This window comes from Emydura macquarii, unplaced genomic scaffold (genome assembly GCF_026122565.2).
Source record: "Emydura macquarii macquarii isolate MOO-44397 ecotype Brisbane River unplaced genomic scaffold, CSIRO-AGI_Emac_v2 contig_1947, whole genome shotgun sequence".
NCBI classification, from domain to species: Eukaryota; Metazoa; Chordata; order Testudines; family Chelidae; genus Emydura; species Emydura macquarii.
Window position 1 is genome coordinate 1,387,963 of NW_027132084.1, and position 19,906 is coordinate 1,407,868.

Below are 19,906 nucleotides of genomic sequence, written 5' to 3' on the forward strand. Positions count from 1 at the left end.
AGCAGAGCATTCCTGTAGTGAATGGACTTTCTTTTGTATTGGTACTAACGGCACTGAGAGTCCCTCTTTCCAGACAGAGCATAACGTGTTTGAGGAATTAATTCTGACACAGTCGTTCCAAAGTTCATATTAGAAAACAAGAGGTCAAGGGCGATAGTACCAGACAGCCTAGCCATATTCCTCACTGACTCACTGTAGCCTGCCCCTCTAGGGGCTGGTTAGATCTGTGTATTGTTTGGTGAAGGTAAGCTCAAAGGGCTGGCTATTGTGTTTGAGAAGGCAATAATTGCATTTGTTCCTGAGCACTTGGAACTCTTGTTCATGCTAATGATGTCCCCACTTGTTTGCTCAGGCTCTGACTTCCTGAAGATATTTTTCATGGTTGACTGGAAGTTGTTGGTGACAAAGCAGTAGACGATGGGGTCCATGCAGCTGTTGAGGCTACTCAGAGTCACGGTCACGTGGTAGACAATTAAGCTGATGTCACGGGGCACGTCTGGGTTGATGGAAATGGCCACCTGGCGCACATGGAAAGGGGTGAAGCAGATCATGAAGATGATGAGGACGGTGATGAGGAGCTGAACGGCCCTCATTCGCCTCTCCCGGCTCTGGTGCATGAGGCTGGGCTTGGAGAGTGCACACATGATCCTTGTGGTGAAGAAGGTGATGATGATGAGCGGGAAGAAATACTCGCAGACCATCAGGGCAAAGATCTTGGCGAGGCAGCAGGGAGCGAAGGTTATCGCCATGGTCAGGATGGAGAAGGTCACCACAGTTGCAAAGACCCAGATGAAGACACAGATGCCCTTGGCACAGCTGGGGTTTCTCCACTTGCGTGAAGCTTCCACCTGCACGATGGCCAGGTACCGGTCGATGCAGATGCATGTCAAGAAGAGAATGCTGCAGTACATGTTGACGAAGTAGCCAAAGATGTGAACAAAGGAGCATTTCAGACAGTCCCCTGCGGTGTAGTACATGATGATTCGGGTGGGCAAGGAGAAGCCCACCAGTAGGTCAGTAACGATCAGGTTAATGGTGTAGATGACAGAGGTGGTTTTCGTCTTGGTGCGGAAGCAGAACACGTAGAGAGCTAAGCTGTTCAGCACAACGCCCACCAGGAAAATGATGGCGTTGACCACCATCAGGGCTATCCACAGGCTGTAAAAGTCTTGGTACAGTTCTTGATCCATATGGATGAACTTGTAGAGCAAGTTGTCCTCATCTGGGCTGCTAGAGTTGGGTGGACTAGTGGCGTTGACAGGGTTAAGGGCCAGTACTTGGGTGGAGGAGGCGTGCATCCTCGGTGCTCTGGGGACCTGGAGGAAGGAAGCAACAGCAAAGAGACATTTACAGGCGTGTTCCGGGGTTCACAGCACAAAACACTGTAGTCTCATTACGAGGCAGTTTGAAGGCATTTACCAAGGGTTCTGGTGAATTCTCCATCACTGGCCATTTTAAAATCGAGTTTCTAGGAACTTTTTGTTTCTGGGTGTGTTTCTAGGAACTGGGTGTGTTTCTAGGAACGATTTGGGGGAAATCCTGTAGCCTGTGCCATACAGGAGGTCAGACTGGATGATTGCAATGGTCCCTTCTGGCTTGGGAATCTATGAATAACTGAATTTCCCCAGTGGCCTGCAGCCAGACCCTTTCGGTCTGTGATCACATGCCTTCTCACAAGCTCAGCAGGGTCATGCTGAGTGAGCACGTTACCGGCAACTTCCAGGGGAAAACCAGTTTCTGTTACCACTATCCTTTTATAGTAGCTAAAAGCGTGGCAGGGGCTTCAGAGAAGGCACTGCAAGACGCAGCCCCGGCCCTGAAGAATTTACACTCCATCTTTTAGATACGACCCAACAAGATGGGATAACAAACATCAGGAAGGGAAAAATCTGAGGCTGGACAAGAGATACAGCAATATGCAAAACTAACTTTGGGCATGTCTACACTCGGATCTGGGGGGTATAGCTGGCCAACCCAAATACGTGCCTGTCAAAGACCCTAGGCATGTACTCGGGGCAACGAGCCCCTCCTGCTACTCGTGCCGCTGTGGCTACGTTCTGTTTCTAGCAGCCTGAGAGCTAGTGCAATCACACCCCCTGCTCCAAGTGCAGACACACCTCTCGGCACGCACACACCTGTTCAGGTTTTAAGCAGAAAAGACACAGATCGATTGCTTCACTTATTGCTGGAAGGGTGAACAGAGGGTAAGTGGTTGGCAGAGCAGAACAGGCTGAGTGCGTTCCTTGCAGCCGGGTGGTGTGATTGATGCCACAGGGCACAGAGACGAGCTGAACATGGTGGAAAGCTGCTCTCCAAACTATTCATTCTCAGTTAAAAACCTTCACCTAGCAGGCTGGGGAAAAACCTATTGCTCAGAAGCTTGGGATGTGTAGCAATGCTATCTGGGCAAGAATTAGGCAGCTGGTGTGCTGACAGCACCGCCTGTCAAGCTGAGCGGTAGCGTCTGATGGTTTCCTTGTGCTCCCACTATCCGTCTGTCTGTATCCACCTCATGTCTCTTGTCTCATGCTTGGATTGCATAAGTTCTTTTGAGCAGGGAGTCCGTTTGTTCTGTCTTTGTCCAGAGACTAAGACAATGTGGTCAATGACAGGGGCACCTAGCACTATTACTATACAGATACATAAAGAAATAATAACGAGTCATTAAAAGTACCAGCCAAGCACAGCAGGTGGGCCTTGGGGCAGTCTGGGTCACGCCAGGCCTGGTGTAAGCTTCTAGCCCTCAAGGTTGTGAAGAAAAGATTGAAAACATGACGTGGGCATAACCAAGACAGCAGCATCTGCCTGAGTGTGCAAAGAGCCTGCAACACTTGCTCTGAAAGGTGTAAACTGTCCTGTGAATTTCAATGGGGTTTTAACTACACCTGGAAGTGATAGCAACATCTTCCTGAGTGTACAAAGAGCCTGTGACTGTTGCTCGGAGAGGTGTGAACTCTTCCATGGATCTCAGTGGGCCGCTCACTACACCTGGAAGTAGCAGGGGCTCTGCCAACACTGCCCCCAGGGAGGATTGTGTGTGGCAGGAGGAGAAAAGTGCAGCATGCCCAGCCCAGCCAGCCATGAGAAAGGACCCCAGATCACTGCCGCTGCCCCTGCCTCACTTCCTTCCATCACCACTCCAAATGGTGGTGGTGGTGGTGGTGGGGGAGTTTGAGGCCACGGAGCAGTGATGGTTCCACAGCACAGAGCCATGGGGGCAGGGTCACTGTGTCTGCGTAAAGCTCTGTCCTGTCCTGGGGTCGGGTCATCTCAGGGTTGAGCAGGAGCAGAGAAGTGAGCTTTGCTGGTGGTAGGAGGAGAAGGGCCTGAGCAGAGCAATAGAGGTGAGCTGCCAGCCACAAGCGAGGGCAGTGGGCCAAGCTGACGTCAGCCACACCAGTAATGCCGTGGGAGCTGGGCTGGGAGCGGTCACTCGGCATATGTCTGCTAGCGCTCTGATCTGTGCCTCAGGTGGGGCGATAGCGGATCTGGGTGCCAGAGTTACCGTCCGATCGTTCGCAGGCCGTTATCTTCGCCCTAAAAGCAAGGAACGGCTCCATGTCCCAGCCATGACCCAGCAGGCTGCGGAGCAGCTTCTAGAGCCCTGCCGACTTCGCAGCATCAGCCTGGCGATTTCAAACCGAGCTGCTGCTGCTGCCAGGGCCCAACGGTTTAATTTGCAAATCATTCCCGACTTACCCACTAGTTTAAACATATTGACATAAAAACTATGCACACGGAGACTTGGCCGATGGAAATAAATGGCTTGAAAAACATCTGGAATACCTCAGACCAGCCTGTTGGGACCTGGCGGTTAAAACCCCCCCGAGCACCAGCCTGAATCAGCAGAGGATAATACTGGAAGCTCTGGCATGTGAGCTGAAAGCATACGAGATCAAAGAGTAAACTTAGTAATACAAGAAACTTAGCTGTAAACACATTTTCCAGAATTCACAGAGCACTAAATACCCCTGGGGTTCCTGTTGGAGAAGGGGAAACGTCCTGGGTAGCCTGCAGAAAGCATAGGAAGGTTTCTAGGAAGGGCGGTGCTCTTCTAAGTGGGTGTAGGAGCATTTGAAGGGACTCTACGTGTGCTCAACTGCTCTGCTGCTCCTGAGACATGCATGGAAACAGGATGAGCGTCGCTTTGCCCTCAAGAAGCTCCTATTAATAGTTAGCCCTGCAAAATGCAACCTGACAGGCAGCGCGGGTTGGAAATTCGCCAGCGGAACGAGTATCCATCTGGGAATGCTGATTAGCTGCAATGGAAATGCTTTGCAGAGGGGATCCCAGGCTCCTGGCTTTTTGGCAGCCTATCTGGTGGGTTGGTGGGGAGCTGGGAACCTTGGTTCCCCAGTTCGTTGCTTTTCTGCAGCTCACCTGGTGGGCTGCCATAGAGCAGAGCTCACAGCTGGTCTGATCGGGAGCTGGGAAGCTGGAAGTCCTGGGAGAACTGGCTCCCAAACTTCCTGGATTGTGGTTCTGGGACAGCCTAGAATTCCAGAGCTTCTTCCAGCGTCTGCCTGGTGGGTTACTCTATAGCCACAGATGGCAGTGGAATCAGGGATCCCAGGGTCTATGGCTCTGGGTCAGCCTACCAGGTGGATGGCCCCTGAGCTGGGCAGCGCAAAGCTTCCAGGGTCTGCAGATCTGGGTCAGCGCAGCAGGTGGATGGTCCCAGGGCTCACAGGGTTTTGGCTCTGGGGTAGCCCACCGAGCAGATGGCCTCTGAGCCAGGGGTTCCAGGGTCTGTGGATCTAAGATAGCCCACCAGGTGCATGGCCCTGGAGCTGGGCATTCCAGGGGTCTCAAGGTTCACAGTTCGGGGGCAGTCCCCCAGGCTCCATTGTCTGTCATGGAGAATTTCAAAATCGTTGGCTTTTTTGTTCCAAATCTCAACAAATCCAACTCTGAACTATCAAAATGCTCCATGAAACAGAATTCCCTTTCTCTGCCCCCCGCCCCGCTAAGGACATCCAAGAGTTTGCTCCCTGGTCTGCCCCCCTGCCCCCGTAGTTTCCTGCCTCTGTAAAAATTTAAATCAATAAAAATCTTTAAAAAACCAATGCTTACAAATGAACATCTATATATTATCTGTTGAAATGATATATATATATATAAAAATGCAGTTCTGCCCAGCGTACATAGCAGAGTTTCCATTTGAGTGGGAAATACAGGAGGACACAGTCTCACTTCCAATTCACAAGCTCAGACTGGTGGTGGCAATGGCATTTTTATTCATATTAAAGTAAGGACACAACTAAACATATGAGAACAAAGGCTTTATCCAAAGACCATGAATGTCAAAGAAACACTCCACTGGTGTTGGTCCAGGTCCCAAGTAAGAGTCAGATACAACATAGTTTCTCAACCTGTGGTACGCGTACCCCTGGGGGTACGCAAGACACAGGCAGGGGGCACACGGCAAAAAACCCAGTGAAGGGAGGCGGGCGGCAGACGCCAACTTCTGGATAAGCCAGGTGGGAGCCACCCGCTTCCTGCCCGGTCCCAGCTGGGAGGCAGGCAGCAGCTGCTGGCCCCTGGGGGAGGTAAGCGGCAGTCACCGGCTTCCCACCCGGTCCCACCTCCAGGCTGGGAGGTAGATGGCAGCCGCCCCAGTCCTGGGCAGCTGGGCAGCAGCCGCTGGCTTCTTGAAACGCCAGGCTTGGGTGGCAGCTGCTCGCGTCTCACCCCATCCCAGCTCCAGGTAGGAGCCTGGCGACAGCCTCCAGCAGCCTCTGAGCTGGGCTCACAGCTGGATGGCTGCCACCCGCGCCCCGGCTCTGAGCCGAGAGACAGCCTCCCGTGCCCTGGCTTGAAGATGGGCAGCAGCTGCCTGCCGCCTGCCCACATCCCCGGGTCCCAGCGTGCGCGGAAGCCTCCTCCACCCCAGCTCGGAGCAGGTGGCAGCCACCTGCAATTTGCCCAGGTGGCAGCTCCCCTCCCCGGTTCAAAGCCCAGTGCCCAGAAAGCCAAGCGGAGAGCCCAGCAGCTTGCCCAGTCCTGGAGCCGGGCTCTGCCCTGTGGCTTACTTGTCGATTTCACGGCTCTAGCTGAACTGTGAAATTGAGAACTATGACAGCCCCAGATTTCACCAGTATAAAAATCTTAAGCGGGGCCCACACAGTGTGATTTGCCCCAGGCCCACACCCCCCTAGCGATGGCCATGGGGAGCGCTGCTATCCACTCTGGTGGGCTGCTAGTGCCTGCTCAGACCTCACAAGTTCCCGCCTGTGTGAGGAGAACACCACCTGACCCTGCCATCAGGCCATAGTGATTGACTGGCGTTGACCTTTGCTCCGATATGGAGGAAAGGGAGGAGGAAGGAGGGGAGAAACTGCAGGGGGTTTTGTGATCTGCCACAGCCACACAGCACTGCAGAACTCAGAACTCTCCTGCTTTACGAGAAATACAGTCGTCCAGCAGTATTTGTGTATTTCTCAGAGTGGAAAATTGCGTGTTGGGGTACTTATTAAAATTTTCAGAAGTTAGGGGGTACTTGCTACTTAAAGGGTTGAGAAACACTGAGATACAATACAAACGAGAATAAAAATGAGGAACACTGACAGTGTTCCAAATCAGAGAGAGCAGAATGCTGGAGAGAGAGACACTTTTAGACAATCACAGCTCCCAAACTATTTCACTGTAATTTACTTCAGGCAGTGAGAGCAGAGTCTGGGAATCTGGACAACCAACTCTGAATTGTTAGCAGCCCTTGGTCATGTGATCAGATTTTTTCCTTGCCTGTCATCTACTATTTGGAGGTGGATCCAGATTAAAATACTGGCTCCAAATATCCTTGAATTTGGGGGAATATTTAAAATCAAATGGCCATTTGTTCTATCTTTCCATTTAACCAAACAACTGCCCCACCCATTTCCCTCCCAAAACATCTGAACACCAGACACTGAACTATTCAAAATCCAGGTGCAGGTCAAAATTATAGGGCTTGGGCCCATGTGTTTAGTTCATGGTAGCCATCAACCACATTTATAGTTAGGTGATAGCAACCTGAAACCTGTACAAACGCTGGCCAATGTGCACCTGTGACCCTAAAGATGCTTGTGGATAAGTACAAACACGTCCTGACTCTTGCACAGTTAGTTTATTCAGCTGCATTTCTCAGGGCATTTCTAGCAGGCATGGAAGCCAGAACGGCTTCAGTTTTTCAACGCTGACCAAAGCACTCAACCCTGCACTGAACTCCAGTGGGGCAGCCAATGAATTACATAGATCCAAATTATTTTGTTTGTGTCTGATTTAGGTGCTGATCTCCTTGTGGCAGAGTCCATGTCTTTTTATATTTTGAACTCCGCCAAGCACACTGTTGCCACTCAGTGAATAACAGTATTAACGAGAGATGAGCATCACGTAGGCTATTGGATCTGAAACTCCAGGGACTTTGAGGTGGTTCAGATTTGGACCCAAGCTACAGTTCCCCAGTGCAAAAAGGTTTATTCTTTTCTAAATTATACAACAAGCATGTTTATCTCGCTGCCCAGACAGAATCAGAAACATGATTTAGGAGCCGAAGTCTAATGTTTCACAAGTGACTTAGCACCTAGGAGACTAAATTCCCTTGATTGCCAATGGTTTTGGCTCCTAAGTGCCTACATCCCTTTTGAAAATGAGACTTAAGCGCCTAAATCAGTTAGGCATTGCCTTTTAAATACCTTTAAAAATCTGGCCTAAAGTGACTTGCTGAAGGTTAAAGAGAAAGTCAGTGGCAGAACCAAGATTTCCCAATGTCTCCTTATTCCAAATCCGGCATCCGGTTCACTGGCCCATATTACCTCTCTGACACAATCCCCCCTGAAACGTTGGGAAGGCTTGGAGCTGTGTCAGAACTTTGCTGCTCAGGTCTATTTCTCTTTTTATCCCATTCTTTTAATTTGTGTATGATGGTGACAACATAGGGGAAGCACCAAAACATCATGAAAAAGCTTCTTCTCCCAAAAATTCCTATCCATTTGTGCAGACCTAATAATCATCTAACATCTGACAGCTGCCTAACTGTTCAGTTATCTACACCACTACATCATAGCTCATTATCAAAGGCCAGATTCAGCACTTCAGATTGTGAGGCTCTGAGTACTGTTTCTTTAAATCTGTAGCAGGCAGCTCAGCGAGAGAGGGGTTGAGAAAGGGAGAAAAAGAAGGGTGAGGGTTGATATTGTTTTTCTTATTCGGATAAAGTTCCTCATTCAGTGACAGAGGAGTGACTCTTTTTGCAATTCTTTTTCATTGCCCCATGACGTGGGCTGATTCCATCAGGATTTGTGCCAGATAGGAAACGGATGGATGCTTTGCTGGACCGGACCCTAAAATCTCTTTCCCAGTTGTCTTGATTCTTGGCACTATGTTTGCTTATTTCTCATGGATCGCTCAGCACAGGGACTGTTGGGCTGCTCCCAGCAGGGCAGAGTCGACCACCAGGTTTTAATTCGTTGCATTTTTAGTTTTGTTTCAGAAGCAAACGCCAACTTCAGCCTCCACTTCAGGGGCCCGATCCAACGCCTAGCAAAGTCCAGGGCAATCTTTTCACTGACTACCTTGGCCTTTAGATCAGGGTCTCTGATGCGAAGTAGGATGCAGAAGACAGGAGATAGGGGGAATTAACCCTTGTAGCAGCACCTGCACTGGTAAAGGGTTATTTAGCAGCACATCCAGACAGGATGTCAGCAGGGCGGCACAGAGGGAGGGAAGAAGAGGGCCATACGGTGCAAAAGCCAAGACTGAAAAGAACATTAACAAACAAGCCAGAGTGCAATTCAAATAAACAGTCAAAGTCCATGCTTTGGCTTTTCCCCATTTTACAGTCCTGAATTCGAACCGCTGGGCGAATTTCCACCCCCGCCCACTGCCTGCCTTACAATGTTACCCAGCTTTCTGGGAATGGCTTCAGAGTGTGTTTAGTTTTTCAGCCTCCCCGTGTTTAAATTTCCTCTGGTGATTTATCATTTTATTTATAAACGAAGGGTTAAACCCGCTCTCTTTCGATTTAAATTGCCTGAGCCGCGTGTGCTGGCAAGTTCTTGCTCAACTATGGCTCAAAGTGGCCAAATATGGTATTTTTTGCACAGAGGATGGCTTTGCCCTGGGAGCAGCAGCTTTTATGCCATATGTATCTCAGGCAGCTTGGAGGGGATGATTATGCTACATACTGCCAGCAGAATATCCCGGCCTCAGGCAGCACTCAAGTGTTACAAAGAAAGGAAATTAGCTAAACAAGTTGGGGGGGAAGAAAGGGGGGAGCTCCTTACCATCTAATCACAGGCTTTGTGGAATGTGCTGGTTTCTCTAGGGAACTAGTGACCCCATCTTAAAAGAACCATCACTAATTGGCACCCTCATTGGCATTCTCAGCAGAAACTAAGGTCTGAATGCACCAGAGTGGCCAAAGGTATTTAGGCACCTAGGTGAGTTCCAGAGGGGTAGCCATTTTAGTCTGTTTTCAGCAAAACAACAAAAGGTCTACGGCATCTTAAAGACGAACAAATGTATTTGGGCATAAGCTTTCACGGGCAGAAACCCACTTTGTCAGATGCAAAACCTGCTTCGTCACAGGCATGAATCATTCCTCAGCCGAAGTGGGTTTCTGCCCACGAAAGCTCAGGCCCAAATAAATGTGTTCGTCTTTAAGGTGCCACAGAACTCTCACTTAGGCACCTAGAGATGCAGATAGACAGTGGGATTTACAAAATTGCTTAACTCCTATTGAAACCAAGGGAGGTTTGGCACCCAGATGCTTCCAAAAAATCTTGCCAGGCTGCATCTTTAGGTGCCTAAAATCTCTTTTAAAATCTGTCCCTGACTGACCATAATTACCCCTAGAATGGCCCCCATCAGATCAAAGATGAAGCACTCTGGCTGGGGCAGAATGGGGGAAAGTTGCCTTTATCAAGCCTAGCGTCCGTTCTGTGGCTAGAGAATTTCAGTATTCAGGAGTGTCAATTCAGCATTTTTCACACATACTCAGTTTATTAACATCTCTAATAGAAAATGCTGTCTTACAAGAGCGTAAGCGTGCAGAACAAACCCCTGAAAAGCAAGGACGTTGCAGTTAAGGGTACGCACATCACATTAACTGTAGCCAGAGGTGTTTTGTCACCTAGAATGCTGGTTGAAAAAAAAATTGTTTCAATTCTTTTAAAACAATCAGACCCTGACTACTACTTCTGCACAGAGGGGAATTTTCAAGCCCTCATAACTTAATCAAATCAAACCCAATTTTTTTTTTTTTTTACCAGAACACTCAGTGAATTTCTTTTCAGTTAAGGCTATTTCCATGCCAAATTCAACTTTATCCAGTTGCCAAGCATCCTAGTTACTTTGGCACTGAGCTGTTCAAAAAAGTTGCAAGGTTGTTTTTTTTTTAAACAGGGAAGTATTTTACTCAAACTTAAATAACCTTCAGGAAGAAGCCAGACCCTGAGAGTTTCGTTCTGATCGGTGAAAGGGTCGGAAGTTGGAAAGTGACTGAAAAAGGGGTAAGAATGGAAGTACTCACAGATCTTGAATTATTATTTATAGTGTGGTGGTACCCCCACAGTGCTAGGTGCAAACCATGTGTGATAGCCAGTATCTCAGCTGACATACCATTGGGGATTGAACGGCAGACCTGCAGAGCTGAAAGGCATAAGTTACTACAACATGAGCTAAAGAGCCAAGTTTCTACAGCTTGTGGAGTTAACAACTCACATCCTCTGTAGATCAGCGCAATGTGGGTCCTCCAACACACTGAGCAGTGGATTACACATGCATGCAGGTAGACACAGTCCCTGCTTCTAACAGCTTGCAGTGTAGGGCCAGAATCCTGTCATGTGATCCACATGGGCGCAGGGGTCTCCCTGCACAGATTAGATTGCAGGATCGTCCCCTCAGAAAACTGTACCTATGCTCCAACGATTATATATGCTAATATCCTATTAGTGTCATGCCAAAGACCTTAAGGATTTTTGTCAATTACAAGAAGGTGAATTCAATTCTTTTTCAGAATTATTATTTTTAAAGTGCAATCAGGGCATTCAGTTTGGCACAGATGCCTTCTCTCTGAATGCAGGCTAGAATCCGATGCTATGGTTAATGCTGAGTGATACATCAGCAATGCGAGACACTCTGGAGACTATCGAATTAAAACCTGGAAAGGGCTGCACTCCTCTGGCCCTTTCATAGGTCAAGCATGGAAAATATGAAATGAAGCTCGTGAAAATTCAAATTCACATACTAGGAAATATTTAAGGGCTTATATTTTACTACAGTACAACTTCAGAGTTATGAACATCAGCGGTACGAACTGCCTGGTTAACCACACGCCTCATTTGGAACCGGAAGAATGCAATCAGGTAGCAACGGGGGGGAGGGCGGAGCAAATACAGCACAGTGCTGTGTTAAATGTAAACTACTGAACAAATAAAGGGAAAGCAGCATTTTTCTTCTGCATAGTAATGTGTCAAAGCTGTATTAAGTCAATGTTCAGGGGTAAACTTTTGAAAAAACCATATCAGAGTCACCAGCACATCAGAGTTACAAACAACATCCATTCCCAAGGTGTTGGTAACCCTGATGGTATATTTTGCAGTGGTGTAACTCCGCTGACTTCAGCAGTTACTCCTGATTTACACCAGTAGAAGTGAGAGAAGAAGCACCCCTATATATATAGAAATATCTCACTTGCCTATCACTAAATATACACACACAATGGTTGGTATTATTACAAGGTTATTCTTATCATGACTCAGAAATGTTTACATTATACGGGTCACCTGTATAAGTGCCAGTAAAGTCTTCATGCCACCACTGACTTGTTTCTGCCACATTTTAGAGAAAAGTTACTCCTGAAATGTTTAGTCTTTTCAAACATCTTGTTGATGTCATGGTATTTTGCATAGCCTTTTTCCTGTAAAGCCTTAGTTACCAGAGACTGGCCTGGGAATGACAAAAATGAAGCAATACATTTTCACATCTTTACAAATGATCTGTTAAGCTCTCCCATTAATGATTTTGATGATCCAATATCTCACAATCTGCCAGAGGTAGAAACAAATGCCAGCTGTCACTGGGAAGCATTGGAACGACATATCTCCAGTGGACACAACATTTGTCTCTAGATCTGATTTTGTGTGGGAATTCAGACCTCATCAATACTGGACTCAGATCTGTCAGTCCCAGTTCGGGGATCAGTGTAACTGGGAGGAAAGTCCATGTCTGTGAAGAAGACAGGCATTTTTGTAACAAGTTCTTTTTTATTTACAAACGGGGCAACTTTCAGAAAGAAGCTCAGAGATTTTTGAATGCTAAAAGTACGCCTGGTAGAGATGGATTAGTGAGCAGGCTACAGGGCAAACATATAAGAGAAATGCGTCTTATTTCATGCTGTCCTTCATCTCTTTAGCACAGGTATTTCCAAGGCGCCTAGTATTCTGGGATCCATGTACAATCAGAACAAACTACAGAGCCCTGAAATAAGGAATATTATGACCAGCGTGTGGGATAGAAATATATTCCTGTAGTGAGAATTAATATATAGCTATTTGTATTATGTAGTAAGCCCCATAAGTGGCAAAAGATGTCACAAAAGGTTTAATTGAAAAAATCTGTTCAGTGCCTTTTGGAAAGAGAAGGTTCTTTTATTTGAAAGACCTCTGAGCCATTTGTCTATTGAGTTGAAGCTCTGCTCTTTAATTTCCCCCAGAACTGGCTGGGGATATGAATGGCAGAGCCTTTCAAAAGTGAGCTATGTTTAGGTCCTTAACTACATCGCCCAGGATTGCGTGACAAAGAAAGGCAGGTCTATGAGAATCACTCCATCAGCATGTCATCCAACTTATGACTGCTCCACATATGTTCCCTGTATTTTAGTCATTTCCAGTAGAGAGAACAGCTTGATTTCCAGGGGCTTTATAAAAGGATACAACTGCCATTATTCTCTTGCTACTGATGGGGAAACTGAGGCACAGAGCAGTGAGGTGACTTTCCCAAGCTCACACCACAGGCTAGTAGCACAACTGGGAAGAGACTGCATATTTCATGACTCCCAAACAACTGCCCTTTCTGCTGGACTGAACTGTCTGCCTATTTATCTCTCGGTAGATAGATAGTAAAGGTTCCATGGGAAATAAACTTTTGCTTGGTTGAATTCTCAAATGTCTGAGTCTCAACCCTTTTTGACGAATTTCTTGTTTCTTAGGATTTTAGCACTAGACACGTGCAATGCTCATTGCAGTTCCAAACCACTGTAAGGGCTTTGGAAGTTTAATCTTAGCTAAGGAAAAGGTTTGAAATGAGCAACTGATTGAGTACTTTACCCAAAACTTCCCACTAGTAGCAGCCATATCAAAAAGGCATGTCATGTGACAATGCTAAAGTGTTTCTGCTAATAGTGACGTAGGAACTTTATTAAAAGCAGGACTACAGAATTTTTCTTAAAGATTCTCTCACTTCCCACTGCACTGTAGAGTTTAGACCTGCCGCATTCCCTAGCCATCGGCCAACCTAGCTTCTTGTGACACATGTGAAGAGACAGTACACAGAGTATCATGGCCTTCCTACTTTGTAATCTGTATAAGACAACTTTAACAACAAAATATAGACCCAAAGAAGTCACAGATGTTACTGGCGATGTAATGCCTTTCACATGAGCAGTGCAAAACAATTGGTAAACCTTAAATAATTCTCACCGTGAATTATGTAAAACTCTGTGAAATAGGTAAATATGGTTATATCATTAAAAAACACTCAACTACAGAGAAGTTCAAGGGATGTGCACAAAGTCACACAAAACAGTCAGGAACTGAGCCCAGCCAGCACGCATTCCCCCTTCACAGGAGATGAGTGACTCTACTGAAACCAGAGTTACTGCAATGGGAAAATCAAGACCAGGAGAACATAAACATCCCACGGTTTAGGATGCATTACATGTGCCCCTCATGGATGACATGAGTTTGCTACAGCTTCCTGCTATTGGACTCTCAAACTCATAGCACTGAACAGCTGAGTTCAGTCCCTAGGGAGGACCAAGCAGTGTCGATACACTCACTCCAAACCCTAACTGATACTACAGTCATTCACCCTGGCTAGTAACTGCCCATTGTTCATGAGAGCAATAATTATTATGTGCTGCCTCAGCAGTGGCCGGCAGACTTACCTCTGACCTGATTTCCTCTTCCACCCTTACGGGTGCCCTGGTTAAGAAAATTCGCCGGTGGAACTGAACATTATCCCAAAAGGACACATCGGTTATGAGGAGCAGAGCAACTGGAGTGACTACAGAAGCTGAAGAAATGCTTAATCTCTCTCTCTCTGCTCCCTAAATATAGCATTGGAACCAAGAGGAAAAAATATACTAACAAAAAAATTCCACTTCTGGTCTTCAGAAGTTCTTCGCAAGCATCTGGCTCCTCGCCCAGGTCTGTCTGAAATGTATGAAGTGTTAGAAATGTCAGAGAGGACTTGAGACCTTCCCCCATGGCACTAACGTCTAAGCATCTCTGCTCAACAAATCTCTGCATCCATGGGTCAGCTTTCCTACCTCCATGGGGAGATAAGCGCTGGCTGGCTCAAAAGACACTGGAAGCCCGTGAGCCACCCCTGCATGACAGAGGCAAAATGTACCTTCCTCTGCTTGGTACAAACCAGGATTAGATGGAGACATTTTGTTTGTTTCAGGGTGTAAGTCAAGTTTTAAATGGACTTTGCCTAGTCTCATTGCTTTTATCAAGATCTTCCTCCTCCACCAGTGAATTCAGAGGATAGGTGAGATGCTGTGTCACCCCTGCAGACCCTCTTTTGTCACCGTCAGTAATCTGACAGACTGCTTTATTCCTCCCTAACTCTCGTACGGAGCCTGAATCTCTTCCATGGGCTGGGCATGGTAGGAGGAGGACATATTAGGGAAGCAATGACAGAGCAAGTTGCCTAGACAGGGACTGCTGTGTCTTGCAGATTTTGGGTGCTACCACCTTACAAACAATGAATAATTTCTGAACTAATCTCTGTCATCTGCTAGCACCCTGAAAGCCCTGCCACTGATGTAGCTCGACCTGATAACTTGCTTGCCACGGCTTGGAAAGAAGAAACCTAAATCAAAGCCTTCGATTTGCAAAGTCCGACTCATTGGAATGATGATTCTGACAGACGTTTAGACAGTTATCTGGACCAGTAGAAAGCCAGGACTCCTGGGTTCCGTTCCCAAATGTATGAATTTAGACAAGCTGCTTAACATCTCTGCACCTCAGTTTACACTTCTGCATGACGAATTTAATTACTGTTCATTAAGTCAGTTGAGATATTTGAAAGAGAGGCATTACATCAAAGAGTAGGTTTATCATGATTCCATACTCTTAGCTAACCAGCTGTGAGTCAAACACTGAAAGGCGAATCAGTATATTGGGACCTATTGAAGACTGGCTGCAAAGCAGTTAGAAGTTTTATCCCAGAATTAGTTCCAGTAGCAGTGATTTGGTAGAAGGATTATTATTATCCGTTCTGAGCATTGGTCAGAACTGGCTAAATAAGCGAACCCAGTTCTCAATGGACGGGGCAATAAATAATGTCTTCTCTGACACTGAATGAAGTGGACAAGAGGGTGCCTTTTCCATAGAGAACTCACCAAAACAAACCATCCAACATATTTTATTGCTCATAGTAACTAAGAGCTTCTTCCTGAAACAGGGCCAGTGCAAGACAAGACTCCCACAGCAATGGCTGCAGAGGGTGTCTGGGGTCACTTCATGGCCACTACCGCATAAGAATATAAGAATGGCCATACTGGATCAGACCAATGGTCCATCTAGCCCAGTATCCTGTTCTTCTGACAGTGGCCAATGCCAGGGGCTTCAGAGGGAATGAACAGACCACATAATCATCAACGGATCCATCCCCTGTCACCTATTCCCAGTTTCTGGCAAACAGAGGCTAGGGACACTTCAGAGCATGGTTTTGCGTCCTTGCCCATCCCGGTGAATAGCCACTGATGGACCTATCCTCCAGCAACTTATCTAGTTCTTTTTTTTAACCCTGTTATAGTCTTGGCCTTCACAACATCCTCTGGCAAGGAATTCCACAGGTTGACAGTGTGTTGTGTGAAGAAATACTTCATTTTGTTCATTTTAAACCTGTTGCCTATTAATTTCATTTGGTGACCCCTAATTCTTGTGTTATGAAAAGGAGTAAATAACACTGCCTTATTTACTTTCTCCACACCAGTCATGATTTTATAGATCTCTACCATATCCCCCATCAGTCATCTCTTTTCCAAACTTAAAAGACCCAGTTTTATCAATCTCGCCTTATACTGAAGCTGTTCCATACCCATAATCATTTTTAAAAAAATGAGAGTTCTGTAGCACTTTAAAGACTAACAAATTTAATTTCTGCAGGCATAAGCTTTCGTGGGCTGTAACCCACTTCGTCAGACAGCCCCCCAACCTGAAGCAAATACTCACCAGTAACCATACACCCTACGAGAAGGCCAGTCCAGGAACCTATCCCTGCAACAAACCCCGTTGCCAGTTCTACCCACACATCGACTCTAGTGACAGCATCACTGGTCCTAACCACATCAGTCACACCATAAGGGGCTCATTCACCTGCACATCTACTAATGTGATATATGCCATCATGTGCCAGCAATGCCCCTCTGCCATGTACATTGGCCAAACTGGACTATCACTATGCAAAAGAATAAATGGACACAAATCAGACATTAAAAATAATAACATCCATAAACTAGTCGGAGAACACTTCAATCTCCCAGGGCACTCTGTCGCTGACCTGAAAGTTGCTATACTCTTACAAAAAAACTTCAAAAACAGACTTCAAAGAGAAACTACTGAGCTTGAAATCATCTGCAAACTTGACACAATCAAACTGGATCTGAATCGGGACTTGGAATGGTTCTCTCATTACAAGAAGTAATTGCCTCTGATCACACATTCTCACGTCCTAATCAATGGTTGTGAATAGGCCTCAAGCACTCTACTGAATGGACCTTGCTTTCATCCACCTCCCCCATTGTTGTTACTTCCCTTATATATATATATATATATATATATATATATATATGCCTATGTGATTTCTATTCCTTACATCTGATGAAGTGGGTTACAGCCCACGAAAGTTTATGCCTGTAGAAATTAAATTTGTTAATTTCTTTAAAGTGCTACAGAACTCTCATTGTTTTTGCTGTATACAGACTAACACGGCTACCCCTCTGGAAATCATCATTTTAGTTGCCTTTTCGCTACCTTTTCTAATTCCAATATATGTTTTCTGAGATGGGGCGCCCAGATCTACATGCAGTAGTCAAGATGTGGGAGTACTATGGATTTATAAAAAGGCAATGACATTTTCTGTCTTATTATCTATCCCTTTCCTAATGATTCCTAACATTCTGTTAGCTTTTTTGACATCCACTGCACATTCAGTGGATATTCTCAGAGAACTGTCCACAATGACTCCAAGCTAACTTAGAGCCCCTCATTTTGTATGTATAGTTGGGATTATGTTTTCCAATGTGCATCACTTTGCATTTATCAACATTGAATTTCATCTGCCATTTTGTTGCCCAGTCACCCACTTTTGTAAGATCCTTTTGTAACTCTTTGCAGTCTGCTTTGGACTTAACTATCTTGAGTAGATTTTTATCATCTGCAAATATTGCCACCTCACTGTTGACCCCTTTTTCCAGATCATTTATGAATATGTTGAACAGTACTGGTCCCAGTAAAGACCCCTGGGAGACACCACTATTAATCTTTGTCCATTCTGAAAACTGACCATTTATTTACCCTTTGTTTCCTATCTTTCAACCAGTTACTGATCCAGGAGAGAACCTTCCCCTCTTATCCCATGACCGCTTACTTTGCTTAAGAGTCTTTGGTGAGGGACCTTGTCAAAGGCTTTCTGAAATCTAAGTACACTTTATGTAATGGATCACCCTTGTCCACATGCTTGTTGACCCCCTCAAAGAATTCTAGTAGATTGGTGAGGCATGATTTCCCTTTACAAAAACCTTGTTGACTTTTCTCCAACAAATCGTGTTCATCTATGTGTCCGATAATTCTGTTTTTTACTATAGTTTCAGCCAGTTTGCCTGGTACTGAAGTTAGGCTTCCCATCCTGTAATTGCCGGGATTATCTCTGGAGCCTTTAGCTATAATACATCCTCTGCACAAAGCTAGGGAATGTTGACAAAGGAGGGAGCATGTACATAGCTTGCAGCTGCCCCCCTTGCTCCCCTTGTTATGCTGGAGTGCAGGTTGCGGTAGGGAGATTAAGCTCAGCAGCAGGGAGTGTGTATGGCGCCCCCTCTAATACCATACCTACAGAACAGGATTTCATCCCCTATTGGAGATTTCCTCCACCATTGCAGAGGAAGGAACTGACTCTGTCATGAAAATTAACACCGTATAGTAAGGGTAAATGTGGTGGCAAATATGATTAATTATGAAGCCATTTTATGCACTGGCTGCCGAATTTTAGTATAAATAGCTGCACGCAATATTTTAACACCATGTGGATAAGTGTAAACACACAATAAAACAAACAGGGGAAAGCTGGGACGCAGCCAATCAGCATGTCACAGGACCGTTCAAGGGAGATTGAACTTTGAGTCAATAGACCAGGACCATAAATAGATGGTAAACTCAGCACATCAATGTCTCATTGGAGCAGTGTATATAAGAGAAGGTTGACCCTATTTTCTGGAATGTTTTCATCCTTGGATCTTTCCCAGGAAGCCTCAGGCTGAATTTTCTGTGGTTCTATGTTATTTTTTAATTTTCTATTTTTGGTTTTCCCCATAATCAGGGACAGGTTCTCTCCCGCTATTTGTGGAACATTCTCCCTGACTGTGGGTGCCTTCCAGTCCAGCTTGTGTTCTCCTCCTGACCTGTAGCACAACCTTCCTTCTGGACACACATGTCACTTGCATTCTGCGAAATCCCAATGACTTTGAAAGCAAGCAGTGTTGCAAGGGCATCTCTTCTCAGCTAATCGATGGACTGATGCAAGAACTCACATCACGCTCCCCCACCATCTGCCCTAGCAGGGCTCCATCTTCCATACTGGCATGCAATAGAATGAAGAGTACAATAGAGAAAGGGTGAACCCATGGAAACAAAGCAAATACTTCAGTCTCCTCTGTACAGGCAGTAATGGGAATGTAACCTTCCACACATACTCTTACTTTAGAGAATAAATCTCAAGTTAAACCTGGGAGGGATTCTTTGAGGGATCTCTGCTATTCCAAAGTCATGATCAGGGATAACGAGAGAGTTTTCTCCCAGGGGGTTCTATTGATATTGATGGTCTATTCACCCACTCAGTGACTGGGTGGCTCCCTGCTTTGTCCCCATGCTGACTTTGTATGCCACACAGGAGCTGTGCTCCCGTTCCCTACCACGTGGTATAAAGAGAGCTCTGTGCGTCCACCGCTGTCACATACACTCCCTCTTTGCTGAATTTAGAGTTGCGTTCACAGTGGCAACGTTGCAAAGTTTCAAGTTGTCCACGCGATTGTGCAGACCATGATGTGTCAGGAGGCAGGCTTCCCATGCATCTCTGCAGGCCTAGACAGACGCTTCAGTTAAAGTGGAAATGGCCTATCTGGTCTATGAGCCAGAGGCTGGCCCAGGCACAGCTCCCACTGACTGCAGAGCGGCACGGGTACAACTCAAGGCAGAATCAGGGCGTTAGAGCCCTATTTTCAGTCATTTATCATTTTCTCAAAAAACAAAAACAAACAAAAAAACCCAGGCTTGTGGGCTGGAATTCCTCATGCTCAGATGCAAATTCAATGATGTATATATAGTACAATATAGTGTATTCAAATGTCTTAGGTGGGAAAAGGTACTGTTTAAAGCTAAATCAACATATTGGAGATGGTGTGGTAATCAGGATAGGG

At 46.0% G+C, this 19,906-nt stretch overlaps 1 protein-coding gene across 1 annotated transcript in view; it reads right to left on the reverse strand.

The window, feature by feature from the left end:
* Positions 1-218: 218 nt before the first annotated feature.
* GPR20 (G protein-coupled receptor 20) overlaps positions 219-19,906 on the reverse strand; it is a 33,746-nt gene continuing 14,058 nt past the window's right edge. The window contains exon 2 of the mRNA XM_067558317.1: positions 219-1,316. Coding sequence (XP_067414418.1) covers positions 219-1,316 — 1,098 coding nt within the window. The remainder of the gene's footprint in view (positions 1,317-19,906) is intronic.